Source organism: Aquila chrysaetos, chromosome Z (genome assembly GCF_900496995.4).
Source record: "Aquila chrysaetos chrysaetos chromosome Z, bAquChr1.4, whole genome shotgun sequence".
Taxonomy (NCBI): Eukaryota; Metazoa; Chordata; class Aves; order Accipitriformes; family Accipitridae; genus Aquila; species Aquila chrysaetos.
In genome coordinates, this window is record NC_044030.1 from 62,704,066 (window position 1) to 62,727,784 (window position 23,719).

At 39.6% G+C, this 23,719-nt stretch overlaps 1 protein-coding gene across 2 annotated transcripts; it reads right to left on the reverse strand.

The window, feature by feature from the left end:
- Positions 1 to 1,612: 1,612 nt before the first annotated feature.
- SLC30A5 (solute carrier family 30 member 5) lies at positions 1,613 to 23,714 on the reverse strand. 2 transcript variants are annotated; one of them, XM_030003842.2, is made up of 16 exons: positions 23,494 to 23,711; positions 23,084 to 23,206; positions 21,137 to 21,203; positions 19,746 to 19,831; positions 17,649 to 17,736; positions 15,773 to 15,860; positions 12,951 to 13,027; positions 11,617 to 11,787; positions 10,714 to 11,002; positions 10,145 to 10,353; positions 8,898 to 9,055; positions 8,132 to 8,261; positions 6,373 to 6,598; positions 4,701 to 4,927; positions 2,635 to 2,763; positions 1,613 to 2,029 (listed from the first exon to the last, which is right to left on the reverse strand). In XM_030003842.2, exons 1-16 carry the CDS (start codon positions 23,565 to 23,567, stop codon positions 1,859 to 1,861), a joined length of 2,313 nt encoding a protein of 770 aa, XP_029859702.1. In that variant the 5' UTR covers positions 23,568 to 23,711; the 3' UTR covers positions 1,613 to 1,858. The 2 variants fall into 2 exon arrangements, with proteins under 2 accessions (XP_029859702.1, XP_029859703.1); XM_030003843.2 differs by lacking the exon at positions 4,701 to 4,927 and having other exon boundaries at positions 23,494 to 23,714.
- Positions 23,715 to 23,719: the final 5 nt, after the last annotated feature.

Genomic DNA, 23,719 nt, shown 5'->3' on the forward strand with positions numbered 1-23,719 from the left:
CAGAACAAGAAAACAGTATGACAAAATAAGACTGCCATGATACACGGAATGATGAAAGATGTCCTCATTTCTTGCCAACTACTGAATTGATTTGCTGAATTCCAACGAAAATATTTAAGGGCTTCAGACAAGAAGAAAAGAGGGCACAGGAAGACTGTAAAGAGCTGTAAGGTAACTACCTCTGAAGACCTATGTTATTACCCTGTTGACAGGTTTTCACTGAAGACAAGAGATTGTTTTCTTTGCAGTATTAAGACCCCAACAGGCATAATTCTTTCTTCAACACACTCTTTCTCTTTCCAGTCAAGAAGTCTCAATTTACAGTTTGTTTCAGCAATGTGCCAAGGCCCAGACTACTGTCACAGTTTAGCATTCTAAATCTGGACTATTTCCTTGGGTAAGACAAAAACGTATAGTTAGCTACAGTACACCAACAGCTCTGTTATGGTACTATGAAAAAAATCAAGTAAATGACAGAATAATGTATCTTGAAGAAGTGAAGTTTACCCGTGTGCCAGGATGCTCACTAATTAATTACTTTAAGCTTCAAACTATTGTGTTTGCAGTTATTCATATAAAAAGTACAAAAAATTTATTTTACAGTGTGTTTTTTGAGTCTTCCCAGGAAACAGAAAAGTGTCTACTATTTTTTCCCCTCCCTATTTCTCACTGTTAACCTGTGGATTTCTCTCCTTAAAAAAATAACTTGACATAAATTTAAAACAGTAACATCTATTTGGTCTGATTCATTAAAATTAAGTTTAGAAATCAGATTTGTATGCTGAGACATAATATAAACACTGTTTATTTCTATTATCTAACAAAGTGTGCAAAACCCACGACTTCATGTTGGTTTTTACTCCCTGTAATAAACATGTAATTTTTTTTCATTCAAGGAGTCTTCAAGCTACATTTGAAAGAAAGAAAAATATTTTTCAATTGATTATTGTCCTGATTTCAACTAGGTCAAAGTTATTTTCTTCTCAATAGCTGGTACAGTGTGTTTTGGATTTAGTGTGAGAATAATGTTCATAACACACTGATGTTTTAGTTGTTAAGTAGCGCTTATCCTAAGTTAAGGATTTTTTCAGTTTCTCATGCTCTGCTGAGGGAGCATGGCCAGGACAGCTGACCTGAACTAGCCAGAGATATTCCATACCATAGAACATCATGCTCTCTATATGAACTGGGGGTAGTTGGCCGGGAGGGGCCAATCACTGTTCAGGCATTGGTCAGCAGGTGGTGAGCAATTGCATTGTGGATCACTTGTCTTTTCTTGTGTGTGTGTCCCCCCTCTTTTTTTTGTTAATATTCCTTTTCATTACAATTGTTATTATTAATTATTATTGGTTTTATTATATTTTATTTTACTTTAGTTATTAAATAGTCCTTATCTCAACCCACGAGTTTTACTTTTTTTCCCCCAATTCTCCTCCCCATCCCACTGGGAGGGGGGCGAGTGAGCGAGCAGCTGTGTGGTGCCTTGTTGCTGGCTGGGCTTAAACCACAACAATTATGTTTGCATTCCAATATAAACTATTTCCATTTCCCACTGCTAACATGAAATTATAATCATAATGTTCCATTTGTAAGAGATTAAGCATGGAACATATCCAGACTTCTGTTTAATAAACACCAAGTACAGATTTCCATTATTTTCACATATACAGCAAATATTCAAGTCCTTATTTCCTTTATAAAAGCACCTTGATCCTATTTTAATATAGTGCTTAAAAAAATTCAAATATATAGTACATTTGTTTCTGTACATGTATGTGCAAGATCTCCTGTCAAAAATACAAGTATGGAATCCTACAGCTTCACCGTTTGCACCTCCTTTGGTGAACACAACTTTCTATCACATGATATAAGTACCATCTTTGTAGTATTTCATGGATTCTAGTTGCTGAGTCATTGCAAGGACATCCTGAAATCCTGTACTGAGTCCAGACATGTGTTGAAAATAAGCTTCCTTCTCCACTTGGACAGTTAGGTTGTTAACGCCAGCATCTTTCAGAATTGCTGTAACCTGAATAGAACAGTATGGTTAACATTAGTATTACACTTAATATGCATCTCACAGTAACTTGCAGTATTCTGGCTCTGAAATACTGTAGATTAAAAAAATATCATCATGAAGAATTCAATTTTCTGGAAAGTTGAGCTTCAGAGGGTATAGCTTTGCAACTTCTGCATAATGGGTAATTCTCAGTGTCTTGCATAAGTAAATAACCACCTTTTTAAGGAAAAGAAAACCCCAAGGCAGACAGATATTAGCAAGCCAGTTATAAACCCATGATTAGCATCCCGATATCCCTACTGTTTAGTGCCTGTTTTGTAGCATGAAATCCAACTCCTCCTCCTTGTCTCAGAGCACATGTAGTGCCACTTTCAACAGTGAGAAAAAAATGCCCATACTTTTTTTTTTTTGGTATATGTTTTAGCAAAACAACTCTTTATGCAGCTAATTCCAAGTTAGCAGGCAAGAGGAAGTACAGCATTAGAGACCAGCTCCGAGACATTAACTAAAAACTACAAAAATAATCACAAACAGTAGCTTCAATCTTCAGCCTCTGAAAAAGGGCTACAGAGTAAGAAATTAAGACATTAGGGTCTAAAAACCTTGTACCTTACCTGCTGTACAATTCTCTGTTCCATCACATCTGATACCACTTGCACATGTATTGTACCTGCCACAACACTTGCAGAGTGACACCAAAAATGAGGATCTCTGTAAGATATGACTCCCTCTATTTTTTGAATCTGTAAAGAAATTACATTAGCAACAATTAATTTAAGAACACATTTTAAACTTGTGTACGTACATGGATGTTGGTGGCAAATATTTCACAGGGAAACAAAGCTGTATAACAAAGCAGCTTTCCAGCTAAGCTGTTATTCAGAAGTATGTAGTACTGAAAGGTCACCTTGCTATTACTGTCAAAGACAAGAAGCTAAAAGTCAAACTAAATGAAAAACCGAGCACAGTGCAATGCTAAATAGGAAGAGAAAAAAGTCATTTAGTGCACAGATCACAATAACATCAACGTATAGACCAACCAGAAGGCTGGCTGGGCATTTAACAATTTCTAGGGCATCTGTTACCTCACTATCCAGGATAAGCAGCTATTTAGTTATCATAGCTGGACTTAATTCAGAGACATAGTATCTTCCCATAATTTTATCATTTTATTAAATTGATCTTTGTACTGGATCTGGCTGGGATGATTTGAACTCTTTTCACAACAACCTGTATGGTGCCGTGTTTTGAATTTGCGCCTAAAACAGTTCTGATAGCACGCTGATGTTTTGGCTATTGTTGAACAGTGCTTGGGCACTGTCAAGGCTTTCTTTTTCCCACTCTGCCTGTGTCCTGGTGAGTAGGCTGGGGGTGGGCAAGCAGTAGGGAGGGGAAACAGCTGGGAAAGCTGACCCAAGTTGGCCAGAGGGAAACTGCATGCCATATAATGCCATGCTCAGCAGTAAAAACTGGGGTAGAGGAAGAACGGGGTTTTTTGGCTTCCAAGGTGGCTGTTGCCTGGAGACTGACTGGGCATCAGTCTGCTTGTGGGAGGTGGTGCAGTGCTTCCTCCCCACCCCCGCTTCCTTCATTTGTTAAACTGCCTTTGTATTGCTCCCAGATTTTTCTTGCTTTTGCTCTTCCTTTTCTCTCCCTTGTCCCACCAGCAGTGGTGGTGGTAAAGTGGGGAACAAGCAAGTGGCTGTGTGAATGCCTGGCTGCTGGCTGGGGTCAACCTACAGCAAGCATATTGTTTTACTGTGATGTATTTTTTAAAATGCTTTTTCTATTATCTTTCAATGAATTGCTCTTTCACTGTTTTCAAAAAGTACTTTCTTCTTCCTTGGTCTCCCAGAATTGCTGTCTTCCCTTGTCAAAAAGTGAAACCCCACTCAGCACCTCACTTTCCTTTCGCTAAGCAAGCCTCTCCCAGCCAATTTCCATTTATTCTTTTCTTTCTCATGCAGACAAGAACACATCTCCCTCTCTACTAATTGACAGGACACCAGGATAGCTTTCCTTGCTGCCTCTAGTTGATGGCATCCTCAATGAACATGTAACTAGTTCTTTAACAGAGAGGTGTTTCCCACACTGAGGTCTGCACTATGATTCTGGGCAGGAACTTCAAGTTAGCCAACAGTGAAGACTAAGTACAGCCTCAAAGTAGATACCGTACTGCAGCAGACAGGAAAAGAATGGACTAGAATTAAAAAGTAATTAGAAAGAAAAGCTGTACTTTTTCCATCTCAGCTACTGTGAACCAGCATGCCCTTCATGGTATGGACAAATAAGAAAACCTGCAATTACAGGCTCAAGATATAATCCTGTACACATCTGAACTGTACACATCAAGTTTAAAAAGGCCGCAAGCTTTCGGGAATTGCTACCTTACCTTCTTAGTGCTAAGTACCTTTCCTGCACTGTTACAATAATTGTCTGAAATGATGAGCTACCCATAAAAGCAAAAAACAGTACAAGTTTTTTTAGCTGCAAAACAACTTTCATCAGCAGAACTCCTAATCCTGTCACATATCTGCAAAATAGATTTAAAACAATCCAAGACATTAAGTTGTCTAAGACAACGGAAGCTGTCAGACTGAACTACTTGAGTTTAATAATTATTAAAAAGTTTTAGCTTTGTATGTTTGCGTATGAAAACATTTAGAATTGTAGTTCTGACCTTTTCTAAAGCTGCATGCAGATCTTTCTCCTGTTCTGGAGGTATCCTCAACAAAAGCACTTGACAGGCATCTTTCAATAGTGGGATAACACTAAGAAAAATCAATGTAGCAATAAAAAGAGAGCAGAGTGGATCAGCTATGAGCCATCCAAATTGCTGAATAAATATCGTTGATACGATAACACCAACACTGCCAAGAGTGTCTGCTAACACATGCAGAAACACACCTGAAAACAAAATGAACTGAGTGATTAAGTTGAACAGCTCTGTTTAAAATGTACATATATGTTCAACAGCGGAAACACAGTAGGGTTTATTAAACATAATAAACACCCCTCAAGCTAAACAGAGGCAACTAGCTGCCTAACCTGGTGCAAAATTAAACAAAACATTTAACTTTTCTAATATTTAATTACAAATCAATGTAAAAAAACCATTTTTACTCTACAGTGCAATGATCTAGGCAAGCATTCACAGATTAAACCAAAGGTGAATAGTCTTTAAATTGTTAGTGGGATTTGTACTACATAGCATAATCACTTAACTGCGTGTAGAGGGACTCATTGATCCGTAACAGAGGATAAGATCAGTGCAAATGCATTGGCCTGCTCATGTGGACAGACACTAACGTATCATTTGGTTTTTGTATGCCAGTTCTGCTCCAATTTTGTAAGACTGTCTATCTGCTACTGCTATGAATTTTATACTTTATACCGCTTTAAGGATGGGTAGCATTCTCAATGTACACTCCATGGGCATAGAAAACTAATCTCTAACCTTTTGTAAGATTAGTGCTAGTTAAGTGTCAGGATTTGAAAGAATACTGAAACAGCTAAGAGTATGGGCAGACTTCACAAAAATGCCAGACAACAGAATAGCCAACTGAATTACGAAGTAATATAACCAATGAAATATGAGACTATTCGCTAAAATGCTTATGCTCTGACAAGCTTACACAAACAACTCATTCCTTTATAGATTTTTTTATAAGCCAGGTGGTCAGTAAATAACTACTTTCTAACTGCTAGGGGAAAAATTCTAAGAAATAGCTATGCTGAAATTTTATATATTGCCCTTCTCAGTTAGCTTCTGAATTTAGATTTGAAAAAGAAAGTTTCATCTTTACCACCGTTATCTTCTGAATCACAAATAGAAGCATACTCTACGTTGCTGGCCTGCATTTGTCCTGCTTCTTATCCCCTCCTCCAGTGTTTTTACAACCAGCTATCATGTGATACCTAGAAGCATGGTAATACCTTTATAGATAGAGACCTTGTACTTTCATTTCCAGACGGAACTTAGAAACAAGGACTTTAAACTTACTCAGTAAGGTTTACAATGACTACTTATTAATCTTAGTGAAGGCTGTAGATTAATGCTTTTTATTGGTCCTTAAGTATTACCCACACCTAAGAAAGCCTTGCAAAGAAACGTTTCAAGTTATGTTTCTTCAAAGCCATGCAAAGAAATGTTTCAAGTTGTGTTTCTTCAAGTTGAACTCATTAATGAAGAAACGGTTTGAGAAATTCATGTATACCATGTTAAATGGCTGTCAGATCACTTCTGGAGACAGATTTTAAGAATGATGCATAGTACTGGGTCTGATTCTGAGAATCTTCAAAGCCTTCTGGAAATCACATACATCATTTATGATTCAACAATCTGTACTTGCCTCTCATGTTGGTATTCATGCCTCCTCCAGAAGTCCCGTGGGAATGTCCATGACTGTGCCCATGGTCACTGTGGGAATGGCTGTGCCCATGGCCGTGGCTGTGCCCGTGGTGAGAATGGCTGTGATCATGTGAGTGACAACCTCCCCGAGAAACCCCATGGGAGTGCGCGTGGCTAAAGGCACAGATACCAACAAGGTTTACGATCAGCCCTCCAACAGAGACTGGCTGTGAGAGGGAGAGAAGTCTTTAACTTCACTACATCTGCCCAGAAGTTCAAGTTTATTTTCTAGAACATGGGAATCAGAAACATTGTGCACCTAATTAAGAAAAACTGTGGAAGCATTAACATCAACGGGATTATTCTAACATGGATTCCTCATCATATTCCTTTCAGTATACAAGCTGGTTTCAAGGGAATTTTCCTTCCCTCTCAAAAAAATCCAATTCTCCCCAACCTTCCCAAAAACCCCACCCAATAACCACCACCAAAATGCAAAACCTGGTATCCACAAATTAGGACAAGATAGCAAATGTAGTTTTAAGAAGGGGTGATTGATTTTATCTACTTTCATAAAGAGGTAAAGTGGTTTGAATACAAGGTTTGCTTTGCTTTCATTGTCGCCCCCCCCCCCCCCCCAAATTCTATATTGTGTCTAGGACACGCACACTTATCTAAAATTGTACTTAACTGAAGACAGCAACTGCTGCTTTACTGGTCAAGTTGTGCTTTTTATCTGTCCGCCTATTTTTCTACTCTTCTCTTGAAAAACAAGCCAAGCATAAGAGTAATTCCAGCTAATAGAGGAATTAAGCAAGTCCTATTCAGGCGTTATTAGACCTTTCCTTGGCTATGCAGACTGTGCTTATATAGAGGGGGCAACCCTTCCCACCCCCAAGAAACAAAATCAGTAGTAAAAATGGAGTAAATATTGAAGATTAAAAAGAAAAAAAAAAAAATCAGGCCTCAGTTCCAGCAGTGCACATTTCTAATGTGCCTACATAAAAATCTTTGTTACCGAAGAGATCAGGGGAGCACATGTGTGTGTGTGTGTGTGTGTGTGTGTGTGTGTGTGTGTGTGTGTGTGTGTGTGTGTGTGTGAAAGAAAACAAGTGAAGCTGGAAATGTGATAAATGAAGGCTTGGATTTGCAGAATTCCATAACAAAAAAAATTTAGTTTGAAGAAAATGAACCATTGCATTTGAAAGAAATGGATGGAAGCTTGAAAATTTAAGTAGGGAGCCCCTGAAGAGGCTGTGGAAGGTAGACAGACACTGGTGTAGTTAAGATTAGCTATGCACAGCTTCAGGATTGTTTATGCCATAGTAACACACTCAGCATTATGTTATGAATTCTGCCTGATTTTTGAGGTTCCTCAGAGACTAACACAAAATCTTTTCTGTAATAACTGACATTGGTATACATAACAGCTGAACCAAATTTAGTCTTGTACAGATTATTTACTCAGTATCTTTTATTGTAGAAAGACCACCATCTAAAAAGATTACAGCTGTAACACCTTAGAAAAAAATTCAATTTAACTTATAATTAAATTATATTTACCCCTATATATTTTCATATTTTAAAACTAGATGTAGTTTCGATTTTAAAATTAGAATATGTTAAAAAGTCAAGGCACAGTTTAGATTAGAGTATGCAACTTTAGTCTCCTAACTTTTTTTTTTTTTTTTTTTAATTAAGACAAACATAAATGAACCATTAACTGCCAAACAACATTGAAACAGAATGACAAAACTTACAGTTAGCATATTTGTATCTATGTCTGGAGGATCCACCAGTCTGGCCACCGATTCCATGAAGACAAAGAAAGCAATTACCATCAGAAAGAGGCCATTAATAAATCCAGAGAGAATTTCTACACGTCCATACCTGAAAGCAAACATATGTACTTTTGAGCGTGAAGAATGGGTACTCTGAACAAATTTCAAAGTTATAATACATTTAATACAGCACTAAGATTGCTTTGATTTTTTTTTCCTCAATGCCACAAAATTGTGCTTTAATTTCTGGGTTATTTACTTCTGACAAGGAGGAAGCTAGTTTGCAACTGTCCAAACACCAATAGTATAAAGCTATAATAATGTAAGTATTTTTTTATATATAGTGCACATTCAGGGCTTCAAACTGCTAAACTGCTATGCAATTTAGCCATACAAATTTTGATTATGTCAGCAGAATTGAAATCCTCATATAAACACTGACTTTGAACATATATTTTTGTTTTACACACATATATATATATATACAGAGTGAGGCAATTTCTAAATAATATTCACAGTGATAAAGTTTTATTTGTAGAGATAAATGAAAATTACATTTCAGACACTTTTTTGCAGGGGTAAGAGAGGAATAGCATGACCACAAATGGAAAAGAAGAGACACAGCAAAAACCCCACAGAAGCATGCAACACTAAACATCCCAAACATATCTTTATAGCAGGACATTTTGAAAATAAGCAAGTAGAATAATTTTCAGATAGTCCTTCAAGAACCTAATATACATACCCATAGGAAAATATGCGAGTTGCTTTCCATCTTGTCATCAATGCTGCAAAAAGCCCCATCACTAAGGCAGAACAATCAAAAAGCATGTGAAATCCATCAGAAATAAGACCAAGGCTATTGGTCCATACTCCATAAAAAAGCTCCACAAAAGTGAAAGCCTAAAACGAAAGGGAGTTTGAATTTTTCCTCAAAGATTAACTTGTAATTTAATGTCTTGGTAGCTAGCAGGAAACTCTTATCATAGAACACTTGATAGTTTTCAAAGGTATTATTCGAAGTATTTCTAGACCATTTTCTCTCTCCTCCAACAAAACAAAAACGATACATTCCAAATCTATGAAGAGACATTTTTGAACCTACACTCCCAGAAGCCTTAGACCTGAAAAAACAACCCTCGACAGGAGTAAATTTAAGTTTTCATTTAGAATTTTAAACTAACATTGTGCAGACAAAATTTTCAGCATTTTGTCATTAAACAATGTAACAACTCTGATCTGATCTATTATTAGTGTAAAAGCAATGCTGTCTATGTATCTGTAAGAATTTTCTTCACCAATTAGTTGAGTGTTTAACCTTAGGAATTAGTTTTGAGGACGGCACACGAGGAAATATTTTTAATAGATACATTTTCCCTGTATGATTTACTATTATTAATTGGTCTGCCTATAAGCGTTCTTTTCCATCTTTTATACTCTATAATGGAATTTGTTAAAGTTATCACGGATACTTCAAGTTTCTCCCCCTGTTTCATTGAATAATTGCCAAAGAATGAAGAGAGATCTTTGCAAATGAGGTTCTATCAATCTTGCTTACTGTATGATCTTTTCCTGTTCGAAAGAGAAGCTAGAAATAAAACTAGCCTACTCCAAAATGACACTAAGCAATCCCACACTTACTCTTCTGTTGTCCCCATCCTTGAAGGCCTTACTAGTTTCAGCTTATCTGCTGGTAACATTGAGATACCTCAATCTTAAACGTACCATCATACAAGTATTTACTTACTGGTATAATAGTTACCACACAGAACAAGTGCTGCAGTGTGACAACAAACCAAAGTGACCTGCCGCTTACTGTAAGATTAGTGTTACGAATCTTCTATTTTAACATTCCATCTAATGAAACTACTCTATCAAGGGTCACTTTAAAAACAATCAATCGTGAGGCCCTTTTAAAGAATAACTCTTCTTACTGTACTATGTATGTACTACTGTGGTTGGGTTTGACAAAAAAAACCAACAGGCACTTACCAGATTTAGACACAAGAAATAGAAGATCTGCCTAGAATCATACTCCTCAAGGATTTGTTTCAGTGACTCCTTAATAAACCGGGGTAATGACTGAGAGCTCTGCTGTAATGCATCACCCATGAAGTTATAGAGAGGAGTGCCTTCAGGGGAATAGCCAATAAGGGTACCCTTCTGCCCTTTCCTGGAGGGGGAGGACAGGATATTGGCAGCTGCAAGGAAAGTATTGAAGTTTTTGTTGCTGTTTCTAAGCTTCACAGTGATTTTATAATGTGTTTTATCAGCAGTCAAAGCTTACATGAAATTTGCAGGCAGCAAAGTTATTGTCAACTTCATCTTGAGGTTTATCATTAGATTTCATTGCTATGTAAGATTAGATCATCACCTTCACAACAGATCTATTGCATTCTTTTTTTTGTAGACAGACAGTAAGAGCACAAAGTTACAGGCCCTTTTTATCCAAAAGAATCCATAAAAGCTCATCCAAAAGAATTCTGCACACATCCATTTTCTAATTGGCTTCCCAGTCACATGGACAATAGATTTATCAAAAGATAAATAAGAATACATACATAAAATGAAGAAGACAGCACTCACTACCACACCTCCAGAAAGAACATGCTCTGTGCTTTCATGGTGTGGTGGCTTATTCATAGCTCGAAGCTGGTCTGTTATTGGATGTGTCCAAAAGTTGCCAAAAAGCAGTGCACTAATGAAGATTAGAAAGGATCCATATCGAGCACACGTGGAAGCTTCCATCTTGACAGTGCATATGGACTCCGCATAGAAATCCAGGATCACAACAAAAAAGATGACTGTTATGAAAGGCATGATGAGAGAAGACCAAGACTCTACTTTACTCTGCAACAAAAAATACATTTCAAACAGGATTGTTCACCATTAGGTGTGTATACACAGCATTAAATCTAGTTCACTTTCATTACAAATGTTTTCAGCAATCCATCAAAACATAAATACTTTTATACTTTAAATTTATCACATAAAACCAACACTCTAGCTATAGAAAGACACATACAGTTAATATGCACTATGGTACCCTACTTTAAATACTTTCATGTGCTTAAAAGCAATGCCATATGCAACGCCATGTTTGCAATGGTCTACTCTCCATAAGCATGCAGGCATCATGAACATGTCTTTAATAATCTACTCCTCAGGAATAAAAGAGCCCTGTATTTATACAGTCATTAATACTTGTGCTATGTTAGTATATGAATCCAGGATATAATATCTGAGCTAGAAAGATGAAATAAAGTTATCACACAGAAGAGGAAATTATGGTATCACACAGATATACATCAAAATATAGAGGAAAAATTTCAAACAGAGCTTACTACAAAAATAAAGATGGCAATTTCGGTAATTGTAAAGATATTTTAAAGGAAATATTTAAATTGTACTTCACAAGCAGAAGCATTACAAAAAATGATGTATTTTTGTACTTGCTATCTTACCTCTGTTGTCAGAGAAAGGACAATGACCCAGGGGCACAACAGAAGGACGGAAACAAGATGAGACAAAGCTTGAAGACGCTTGGCTCCACCTACATCTACAGATAGTTTTCGGGAAGCCATGTGAAAACCAACCTTACAGCACAATGCCAGTACCAGAAGCAGTACTCCTCCCTGGAAACACAGAAGGATCCTGTTAGCATCTCTTAAGAGCCAGATACCTCACTCCAAACAAAGTGACACTTACATGAAAAAAGATTAATATGCTTTCCTTAACTTATCAACAAAAGCCAAAGACATGGTATTTCCTGTAATTGTTACTCTAGTTAAAAACAGTAACATAGCATACATGGTTATACCTCAGCACTATTCACAACAGCCTACTATGACTTGAAGTTTAAAACTCTCAACAGTGTTAGTTGGCATACAACAGCAGTGAATAGGTAGCAAACAGCATATGAAGAAAAAGAAAAATCACACAAAACTTGGTTTCCCATCTTCCATTATTAAAAGTGTTGAAAGCATACGTAGACCCCAAAAGTGTCATGTCACCTTGGCCTCTAAGCCTTTCATAACCTTTTCATTCCCTTACCTTTAATCGCACCATACCATATTTCTTCACAATATTTTCTTTCAAAATTATTCTACAAATGAACAAGATACACACACAGCATCTCATCTCCCTTAGAACACACTTGCTTTGCACAGTTAACCAGTCTAACATTTGATTTATTTTATATTAATACTTTCTCAGCTGCTCCATATATTTTTTTTCCTGTTTTAGTCCTCAGTGCAGCCACTTTAGCAACAACACTAAGCTAACAGAACAGATCAATCAGATAGCTCAATCCCATATAGTAAGATTTTGACAGTTATTCATGCCACCAATTATAATGGGAGTATACTATGGAGAAGTATCAGAATCTGTGTCTTCAAATACAAGCATCTAATATAAAGGAAAGACTGGAGAAAGATAAAGAAGCAGCAACAAAACAGAGACCCCAAAAGTGAGCAAGAAACAGCTTATATGCAAAGCATTATGAACATCCAGGATACTGATGAGACAATACTTTATGATAATTTTAATAAGACTTTTTAGGTTACACATTACAACAAAGTCCTTCTCAGCTATACAAGTTGAATATTGTATGGTTTGGTTTGCTGTATTGAAGATGCTCATACTCAATCAGGATGTAAAAATTAAAGTGCTAGTTCCGTTCCAATATGGGGTGCAGATGTTGAACTTTTTGGTTTTGATTTATGCTTGATTAGCTCTGAGGTGGTGAAATTCTTACCTTATATTAACCTACTAAAATACAAGTTATTTAGTTATTTACCTTGTGATCTGCAACACCTAGGAAAGCAATGATTGTATACAGAACATGGGTAAGAGCACTGTCATGATGCCCCTCAGCTAAATAAAAAAAAATTAAGGAAGAGTTTCATTTGATGATTTTTTTTTTAACCAAAGAACAGACAGACGTAGAAGACAACCACAGAAAGCAGAAGTAAGCAAACCGAGCTTTAAGGTTTGTCAGATCTTTAAAATTTAGGAAAGATGAAAATATTTCCACAGAAAATAGTTAAAAATATTAAGGACAAGGGGGAAGAGTATTTTAAAACATGAGCACATAGTCACTGTTAAATACTGTACAGCAGTCATGATACAGGATTTATGTTAATTTTGGCAATGAGACTTTGAAAAATACACTCAACAGCATTAAAAATTAGATTGATTTTCACTAAAAGCCCTAAAACAGCGAGTTGTCTGAAATATCATCTGTATCTTTCCAGTTTCTAAATATTTATACTTCAGAAAACAAAGAGTAATTGACAAGCATAATGCAGCAAATATTAAAATAATGATAGCTTTTGGGAAAACTACTACAGGGCACTTTAACAATGAATCTACTCACTGAAAACTCAGTGGGTTAATCAATACTATTCCTGAATATACCATCTGCATCTCTAATTCCATGTTTTCATCCCTCCTTGAGAAAGTTTAGTTTCACCTTATTTGTTTTTACTGCCCATCCTCAGATGTACCACTTTTTGCCAGTACACTTCACTATGATGAGACGACCTGTTGAAAGTTTACTTCACGATCAATTTCAATTTACTCAGTGCCTTTGAAAGCATGTTAGCCAGCTTCCACTTGCAGCTTAAAGTCCATTGTTGTTGGAGCTACTGCAGGCTATTTTACACCGCTTTTCAGCCTAGCAGATGAACTGAGACTACCACATTTGCGAAAGCACAAAACAATCTTTAAGCCACTCCACGGTATTTGAAAAGTCAGAGCAGTCAGGTGAAGTCCCCAGAGACTGAAAAAAGGGAAACATCGCACCCATTTTTAAAAAGGGCAGAGGGAGAACCCAGGGAACTACCAGCCTGTCAGCCTCACCTCTGTGCCTGGGAAGATCATGGAACAGATCCTCCTAGAAGCCATGTTAAGGCACACGGAAGACTGGGAAGTGATTCCAGACAGACACCCTGGCTTCACCAAGGACAAGTCTTGCCTGACCAACCTAGTGGCCTTCTATGATGGAGTGACTACCTCAGTCGACAAGGGAAGAGCTACGGATGTCATCCATCTGGACTTCTGTAAGGCCTTTGATATGGTCCCCCACAACATCCTTCTCTCTAAATTGGAGAGATACGGATTTGATGGATAGACTGTTCAGTGGATAAGGAATTGGCTGGATGGTTGCATCCAGTGGGTAGTGGTCAACAGCTCAACATCCGGATGGAGATCAGTGATGAGTGGTGTCCCTCAAGGGTCCATATTAGGACCAGTACTGTTTAGTATCTTCACTGATGACATAGACAGTGGGATTGAGTGCACCCTCAGCAAGTTTGCAGATGACACCAAGCTCAGCGGTGCAGTTGACATGCCTGAGGGATGGGATGTCATGCAGAGGGACCTGGACAAGCTTGAGAAGTGGGCCCCTGTGAACCTCAGGAGGTTCAACAAGGACAAGTGCAAGGTCCTGCACCTGCGTCAGGGCAACCCCTGGTATCAATACAGGCTGGGGGATGAAGGGATTGAGAGCAGACCTGCGGAGAAGGACTTGGAAGTACTGGTGGATGAAAAGCTGGACGTGATGCAGCAATATGCACTTGCTGCCCAGAAAGCCTACTGTATCCTGGGCTGCATCAAAAGAAGCGTGGCCCGCAGGTCGAGGGACTTGATTCTGCCCCTCTACTCCACCCTGGTGAGACCCCACCTGGAGTACTGTGTCCACCTCTGGGGTCCTCAGTACAGGAAAGACATGGACCTGTTGAAGTGGGTCCAGAGGAGGGCCACAAAAATGATCAGAGGGATGGAACACCTCTCCTGTGAGGAAAGGCTGAGTGAGTTGGGGTTGTTCAGCCTGGAGAAGAAAAGGCTGTGAGGATACCTTATTGCAGCCTTTCAGTACTTAAAAGGGGCTTATAAGAAAGATGGGGACAAACTTTTTAGCAGGGCCTGTTGTGACAGGACAAGGGGTAATAGTTTTAAACTAAAAGAAGGTAGATTCAGACTAGATATAAGGAAAATTTTTATGATGAGGGTAGTGAAACACTGGAACAGGTTGCCCAGAGAGGTGGCAGATGCGCCATCCCTGGAAACATTCAAGGTTAGGTTTGACGGGGCTCTGAGCCTGATCTAGTTGAAGATGTCCCTGCTCACTGCAGGGGGGTTTGACTAGATGACCTTTAAAGGTCCCTTCCAACCCAAACCATTCTATGATTCTGTGATTCTACGAATCTTTCTGGATATATGGAAAAGACTGCCAGCCGGGCTGTCAACCATTTAATGCACAGACTTAGGCTACAGCCATTATGTCTAGAATTTCTAAAAAAAAGGAGAGCTGATCAAAAAAGCTTCTAACAATCCTAAGTGGTCTGAGATGTGCAAATGGGCAGGGAGCCTTTAACTACAATTTAAAATCTATAGCTATATTCTAAGTTCTGAAAGTAAGCAATGCTATTCATTCCGCTGTAAATATCAGTATTTAGATGTAAAAGTAAAATCTTATGTTATAATATTCTTGAAAGGTAAGATTCCTATTAGGAAAAACGCAAGCATATTTAATTCAGTGCACTCAACTTCACATTTTCTTTGTCCCAGTAATAATAGGCACTTGCTCTTGCTCTTACACATAGCAAGAAAGGATACGATGTTCTGCTATCTTAGCCATGAGGTCGTCATTATCAAAAAGTAGTAAGCAGATGACAGCTATGATGAAAAATGCAGCACCTCTTGTCTGTAAAAAAAACAAAACACAAAAACACACCCCAAATATTTTTATGTGCTGAAACAGATTAATCTAAAAAAATCCAGGAAATCAGTCCTCTCCCTCCCCTCCTCCTGATCAATCTAAGCATATTTTAGTTAAGTAAGAAAAACATGAGGAAAAAAAAAATTTTTAAAAAAAATTTTTTAAAAAAATTGACCTGGACAATATAATTTTATATTTATTCTGGTTTTCAGATTTACCAGATAACTCAGGGCAAATCACCACTGTAACAAGCTAGAAGCCTGTATCTTACAAACTTCAAGTGTGATTGCTTCCTTCTTCATGGTGTGTTTCTGCCTGTCAGAGTGCACAGGTACTTTAGCCTGATTTAATATTTTGTAGCAGCAAGGAGCCATAAACAAGATCTAGTGGACAAACTGTAGAATTTTGTCTTAGGGGAGGCGAAGGCTAGAGCACTGTGCAAAGGGTCTAAGAAAGCAGAGCTCTGCAGTGCTTTTATAGGGATGGTAGAGAGGTAGCTATGAAATCCCAGCTTCCAGAGCTTTCACCACCCTGATTTAAGACACTGCAATTTTGGTATTCATCATCTTGGCAAGACACTGAGCTCTACAGCTAAAAAATACTATTACGATTCATCTTCTGAAGCCAAATACAGCTATCACATTCTTGTTTTGGAAAGTCAGCTGACCTCTTTGCCACAGTTCACTTCATAAAGCTGAAATACTTAAATGACAGGGTTATCACTCCCTTGTTTCTGCTGCGTTAGGTATGCAGCTTAACTGCCAAGCACGGCCCACCAAGACACAGACTGATAAAGAACCTCTCTGAAGCTCTACATCTACCCCTCGGGTGGCTGGCTGGAGAAAAAATTTGTCTTCTAGAGGAAGAGCTTCATGCTGGATGCCCTAAGCATCTCAATTTGAGGGGGGTGGGCACAGAGAGTCAGAGCAGATGACTGTGCTATTCACTCTAAGGCCAGCCTAAAAGTGATTAAGGGACTCCAGCAGCAGTTATGATTCAGAGTTTTCAAAACTCCCAGCCTGAGGCAGCACCAAAACCAGACTTTCTCTTACACAGCAAGTAGTCTAGCCTCAGGCATATGACATCATAAGGTACCTTCCTCCAACTCCACTTTTTTGAGTGAAAGTGGTGAAGACTCCTAGGTGCTGGCACGAGCTCATTCCACTTAGGGCTGATCAGGCACAGTTAGAGAACACCTTGCGAAATTGTGTGTAATGGGACTCAGATAAAGGATGTCTCAGGTACAGATCTCTAATTAAGTGAAAGACTGGGCCCAAGTATTCAGCACACACAGGCTCATGCAGACCTTAAAGTACTTAAGAGGACTTTTTGGCAGAAAAAAACAAAGTACATGAAAAAGCTACAGACATTGAAGAGGCTAGGCAAGGATCTGGAGACTGTATTGCTGGACTTCAGTGCCTAAAGGCCAGGACCACTACACGCACATATGTCCTTTTGTCAGTTTGGACCCCAAATCCTGTTACAAAGAATGCTGAAGTGTAAAAATCATTCTCAAGGTTCTTTTCTGCCTTCAAACAGAAAAAATTCTCCAGTATCTGCCATGGATCTCCAACAGCTTCACCCACTGTTTCTCTCTTAATGTCATATTTATTATTTCAAGTAGTACATTTTATAATTTTACCACTAATTAAACTAAAAAAAGCACAGTTTCTATGAACATAGGTCCAAAACACTGTTTGTTCCAGGTAAAAAAGTACTTGAATTTATAGCATTCAGTATTTTTTACATTTGGTAAAATAAATTTTTAAATACCTTTGCTGGTCCTCCACCTGAGCTCGTGAACAAGACACTAAGGAGTGATAGCACAACCACATCACTGTGCTCAAACAGCAACAATGTCCTATAAAAAAGTGAAATAAACAGTTATGTCCACTTATAAGTTTACCTCACAAGCTTAATATATACTATTTCAGCTAAAATTCAATGACACAGCAGTCAAAGATTTATCCTGTGATTTCAATAGCACGTTTAAACAATTCAAAAGGATAAATGCAAATCTAATTTGCCTTCACTAGCAATAGATCTAGCTGCGGACAGCTAGACGTATCACGAAACAAAGAACTTCCTAAATCAAGGAACAGATTAAAATTATTCATTTATAGATTACTTTAAATTGTACTTTCTTCTAGTAACACAACAAGATACTAACTTACTCAAAATGGAATTATTATTCCCATCACAATACCTCCTCTAAACCAAAGTTTCTGGCTCTCAGAAAAAAGAGGTCCTGTTCTGTATCCTGTTTACTGAGGTGTTAATGGTCTAGTAGTTTATGCAACCTCAGAACATCTTAATTGCTGAAAATAAGAAATTCTAACTTGCACACTATCTCCTTCAGATAGCAAAGGCTGACTAACAAGCTATACTGACAGCTTTTCAGAGTCGAACATGACAGTAATAATCTCTGTCAAGTTTACCAAATGCTTCTGCCATTCTCCACACAGCAATCCAGGCTGCTAGGGTCCATGTTACTGGTTCTGTTTGGGAAGACTGCCAGCACCCAGAAAGGCACTACAGTATTAATATCTCCTATTATTCTCAGGTGTGCCTTCTCCTGTGTAGAGGATAAAACTTCAACTTCATAAAATGTATTATTTAAGGCTTTACCTTCCTCTCTCTAATGAAAGATGCTTTCTAATTGTGCTGGTTTTGGCTGGGATAGAATTAATTTTCTTCATAGTAGCTGGTATGGGCCTACGTTTTGAATTTGTGCTGAAAATAGTGTTGACAATACAAAGATCTTTCAGTTACTGCTGAGCAGTGCTTACACAGAGTCAAGGCCTTTTCTGCTTCTCACACCACCGCACCAGCGAGTAGGTGGGGGGTGCAGCACAAGAAGCTGGGAGTGGACACAGCCGGGACAGCTGACCCCAACTGACCAAAGGGATATTCCAGACCATATGACATCAGGCTCAGCATATAAAGCTGGGGGAAGAAGAAGAAGGTGGGAGGGATGTTTGGAGTGACAGAGTCTGTCTTCTCAAGTAACCGTTACGCATGATAGAGCCCTGCTTTCCTGGAGATGGCTGAACACCTGCCTGCCGATGGGAAGTGGTGAATGAATTCCTTGTTTTGCTTTGCCTACCTGCACAGTTTTTGCTTTACCTATTAAACTGTCTTCATCGCAACCCACGAGTTTTCTCACTTTTAGCCTTCTGATTCTCTTCCCCATCCCACCTGGCGGGGAGTGAGCAAGTGGCTGTGCGGTGCTTAGTTGCTGGCTGGGGTTAAACCACGACACTAATCCACTAACCTTCATTTTTGGAAGTCTAATGTTATTCTTTTTTAGTTACTCAGTCAGCACTGCCAACAAACAGCACAAGTGATTTTACTCAGAGTATATGCACTAATGCCACCCAATTCCAACACAGCACAGGCATATGATTAGATAAAGCAGTGCTCTGCAACAAATGCAGAAATTGATTCTAGTTACCTGGCACAGGAATACAAGCTGCTATCACTAGCTGTCAAGCCATGGACTCCCAACAGTTACACAAACAACTGGGGTTACATTAATGAGACTAGGAAATGATGAAATCCACAGTCAGTGATCTCGTATCATTCACATCAATAGTTTAAGCACTATCAAGACTTTCCACTGGCATCTTGTCAAAGAATGAATGAAGAAAATTACAAATTCTACAGAAAATTACATGTAGCTTTTCCCAAGCACAACAGAGTTCACTGGAAAAAGCATAAAGATCCATTTAAAATTTCAAAAAATAGAGCAGGAGGCTGGCATCATGAGCTAATGGATATGAAACAAAAAACCAAAGGAACAAGACAGCGAAAGATCACAAAAATTAGCTTAAAAAGATAACACATTGTTTACAGTTAATATATATTTACCTCAGTGGTCCACAAAGAGTAAGGCCAAAAAACCACAAGAGTGAAATGATAGATCCCACAACAGCATGCTTAAAAATTTTGATCCACTACAAAAGAAAGGTATTTCATTATAATTTTCTCCACTGTTTCAGAATAAACACCCCACTATTAGCATTCTTCTAGCACAGCAGCTGTAGAAATAGAGGGGAAAACATACGCTCTGCAAGTTCTGCAAAATTTAGAGTATGATTATCTTCTTAACTACTTTGCCAGGCAACTAAGGTTTTTTTGGACATATCATGAACCAGAATTACTTATTTCTTTTCTACCACAGTACTAGATTCTATAGTATAGTCTGAGATCTCTTTAATAAGAAGCCTGAAAAAACGCTGACAAAAATTCAAGTCCATTTACCTGTCAAAGATGCTGTTTGTTTTCTAATCTATTTTATGTATCTGATAAATATATATAGAACTAGATAAAACATCCAAGATAAAGAGACTAAGACCTTAAGTCTACATACATTTATGCATGTGTTAAATTCTTTCTTCAGGATGCAGGTTATAATTCAGCTATTCAATACATTATTAACTGTAAATGCAAATTTTTTAAGAAAAGTAACTCATTTTGGAAATACATTAAACAAGACAAAGTACCTACAACAAACATCACACCCTCAAAATGCAGAATTTTAAAATTTTAAACAAGAGCAAAACAATACACACACAGATTTTTCCAAACACAAATCAAAGATGCAATTTATTCCTGTTCACACTTTAAAATTCTGCCATACATGCCTAAGCAGGAAAGCAGTTGACATTTGTAACATTTCTCAGGCTATCCTTCAGATTCTCTCTACTTAGCACATACACTGATGACATCGTGCATGGATCAAGTTTTTGTGCACACAATTACATAAAACCAAGATGAATATGGAGCAAGTGAAAATTTCTTAAACAGCAGGTTCCAACCTGGCCCTACTCTGACATCTCAGGATACTGGGAACTCAGCACAGGTTTGGAGAGCTTAGACTAGCCCCTCATCACAGTGCACCACGCAAAAGCACTCTTTTGGCATGGGGAACATGACTGGAGCACTTCAACATTCTGGCAGTCCAGAAACTGCCCTTTGAAACTGTCAAAGTCAGCCAAGTAGACTAAGCTCTTCTTGCAAATCCAACCCTCAGAACAGACGCTTGTATGGAGCCAAGGACCAATCTTTTCATAATACATGGCTAAAAATGCTGATTGTTTTTTACAGTGCACTAGACACAAAGTTAGTTACATGTTTCTGGAAATTGCTATCACATCTTCCAAGAGCAGCAACCTTTGCTCCCCTTTCATTTTTGGCAAGAGCCATGCTGTCAAGAATATCTACAAAGATGTGAATCATTATTACACGTGCCAACTCACCTGATGCTTGGTTACCACCTTTCCAGAAGAAAATGGTTTTTGAAACAAAACCATAAAAAATGCAGACCTGTTAAAAGAAGAAAGTTTTCTCTATTCGTGTATTAGCAGTCAACTTTTTATTCACGCCAGCTTTAAATAACTAGGCCTCTCCTATCAGGCTCAGTTGACAACATGGCTTCTCTACATTTTTCATTAAAAGGCAACACTGACCACACCCACTGGTTTTATTTTCCCTGCTGCATTGTGTCAGAAACCAGTACAAAGGTCATGACAAGTGAACTTCAGTTCTGATCAATTTTAAATGCAAGTTCTTCAGAGAATGGCTAATGAGAACTCTACCTGTGATTTACAAAAATCAAAATACTGATCTCAGAAATTTTGAGGAGAAATACTACTATGTTTTTTATTAGCAAGATACATACACCCGAAGGCTTACTCACATACAGAATGCCGAATACACAGCATGTTAGAAATGGTAAGGAACAGCACACATCTTCCTCAACTGGGATCAAGAGTAAGTGATGGGAAAAAACACTATGGTGCTTGGGAACATGCAAGTGAGAAGCCCAAAAATGTAAACAAATTTGAAATAGAAGACAAAAATGAGGTTCCAAACGTTCCAGCTCTGCCTAGTTTATTACAGAAATGCTCTTCCACGTCATATCAGGTAAACATGAAGCAGGATTGTGTCTGCAAAGATTGTTTCTGTGTATTTGCTATCAGTTTCTACACTTTAGATCTCAATCAAGGAAAAACAGCAGTTGAAGCTTGCAAGAACTAGAGGAATACAAATTATAAGGAAGAAAGCTTGTCTTCTACACCCTTCTTAAGAAAATTTGGACATGTCTGAGTTTCCTCTGATCAGTACTGTCATAGTATGATCAATTTTGAAGTAGCAAAAACACTGAAGTTTCTCAAGGCTAAAGTGGCCTTATGGAGAGATCTGGATAGACTTGGAGAGCTGAGCAATCACCAACCGTATGAAATTTAACAACAGGAAGTGCCGGATTCTGCACCTGGGATGGGGTAGTCCTGGTTACACGTACAAACTGGGGGATGAGAGGCTGGAAGGCAGCCCCCTGGAAAGAGATCTGGGGGTTTGGGTTGATGGCAAGTTGAACATGAGTCAACACCATGCCCTGGCAGCCAAAAGGGCCGACTGTGTCCTGGGGTGCATCAAGCACAGCACAGCTAGCTGGTCGAGGGAGGTGATCGTCCCACTTCCCACTGCACTGGTGCAGCACCACCTTGAGTACTGTGTGCAGTTTTGGGTGCCTCAATATAAGGACAGGAAACTATTAAATGCATCCAGAGGAGGGTGACCAAGATGGTGAAAGGCCTCGAGAGCAAGACTTAGGAGTGGCCTAGGTCACTTGTCTTGTTCAGCTTGGAGAAGAGAAGGCTGAGGGGTGACCTCATCACAGCCTACAGCTTCCTCAAGTGGGGCAGTGGAGGTACTGATCTCCTCTCTCTGGTGACCAGCGATAGCACATGAGGAGATGGAAAGAAGCTGTGTCAGGGGAAGTTCAGACTGAACATTAGGAAAAGGTTTTTTATTGAGAGGGTGGTCAGTCACTGGGACAGGCTCCCCAGGGAAGCGATCATGGCACCAAGCCTGTCAGAGTTCAAGAAGTGTCTGGATGATGCTTTTAGTCACATGGTTTTGTGTTAGGTAGTCCTGCGAGAAGCTGGGAGATGGACTTGATGATCCTTATGGGTCCCTTTCAACTAGAGATATTCTACAATTCTGAAATTATAGTGAGCAGAGACATGAGAGAAAAACACTGCTATGAACAGAGTATTTCCTGGATCCACTGGTACACCTTCTCTTCCTCGATTAATCTATAACAACATAATGCGGGGTATAAGCTTGACGCTGACAGAGAACACCACGGACAAAGTGTGCCTGAACAGCGGCGGACAGGGCTTCACCCCCTGCACACTCACCCCAGCTGCACTATAAAGATAAACTGCACGAGGTGGACCGCTTTCAGAAGATCGTAGGATTCAAACAGCCCCACGGCTTTCAAAAACTTGGTGAAGCACAGCAGCACGATGTACCGCGTCAGCCTGCAAAAGCGGAGAGGGCCGTTCGCGCCTGCCACCACGCACACGCCGCCGCCTCCCGGGCCAGGGCCCGGTCCCAGGCCCAGGCCCCGCCGCCGGTCCCGGTCCCTCCCCCTCCCCGGCGGCCCCGCGCCTCACGCGGAGGAGGCTGCCGGCTCCCGCCGCCCGCGGAAGGCTGAAGGGCGATGCTCGCTGCTCCCCAGAGGGAGGGACGGCGACGGGCTGCCCCCCTCACCCAGCGGGGCGGCCGGTCCCCACCCCCACCCCCCTCCCCCTCCCGCCGCCGTTACCGGGCGCTGGGCACATCCACGGGCCCCAGCACGCCGCCGCCGGCCAAGGCCTGCCCGCTGTACTTCTCCTCCATGCCGGGGCGGGGCAGCGGGCGCGGCCCCACGCCCCTGCGAGGGGAGAGGTGCGACGGAAGGGGTGCGAGCGCTCAGGCGCGGCGCGGCCCGCCTCCCCCGTAGCGGGGGCACCTCATCCTCCGCGGCCGGTAGGGCCGCCGCAGCGGGAAGG

Bases quoted from the DNA above. Each gene is read 5' to 3' on its own strand.
- SLC30A5 (XM_030003842.2), bottom strand. From the start codon at position 23,567: ATGGAGGAGAAGTACAGCGGGCAGGCCTTGGCCGGCGGCGGCGTGCTG. The intron at 11,003-11,616 runs GTAAGATAGCAA...TTTTTGTTGCAG, and splicing joins TCCTTTCTCTGACAACAGAG to AGTAAAGTAGAGTCTTGGTC. The intron at 2,030-2,634 runs GTAAGGTACAAG...TGTTCTATTCAG, and splicing joins AACAGAGAATTGTACAGCAG to GTTACAGCAATTCTGAAAGA.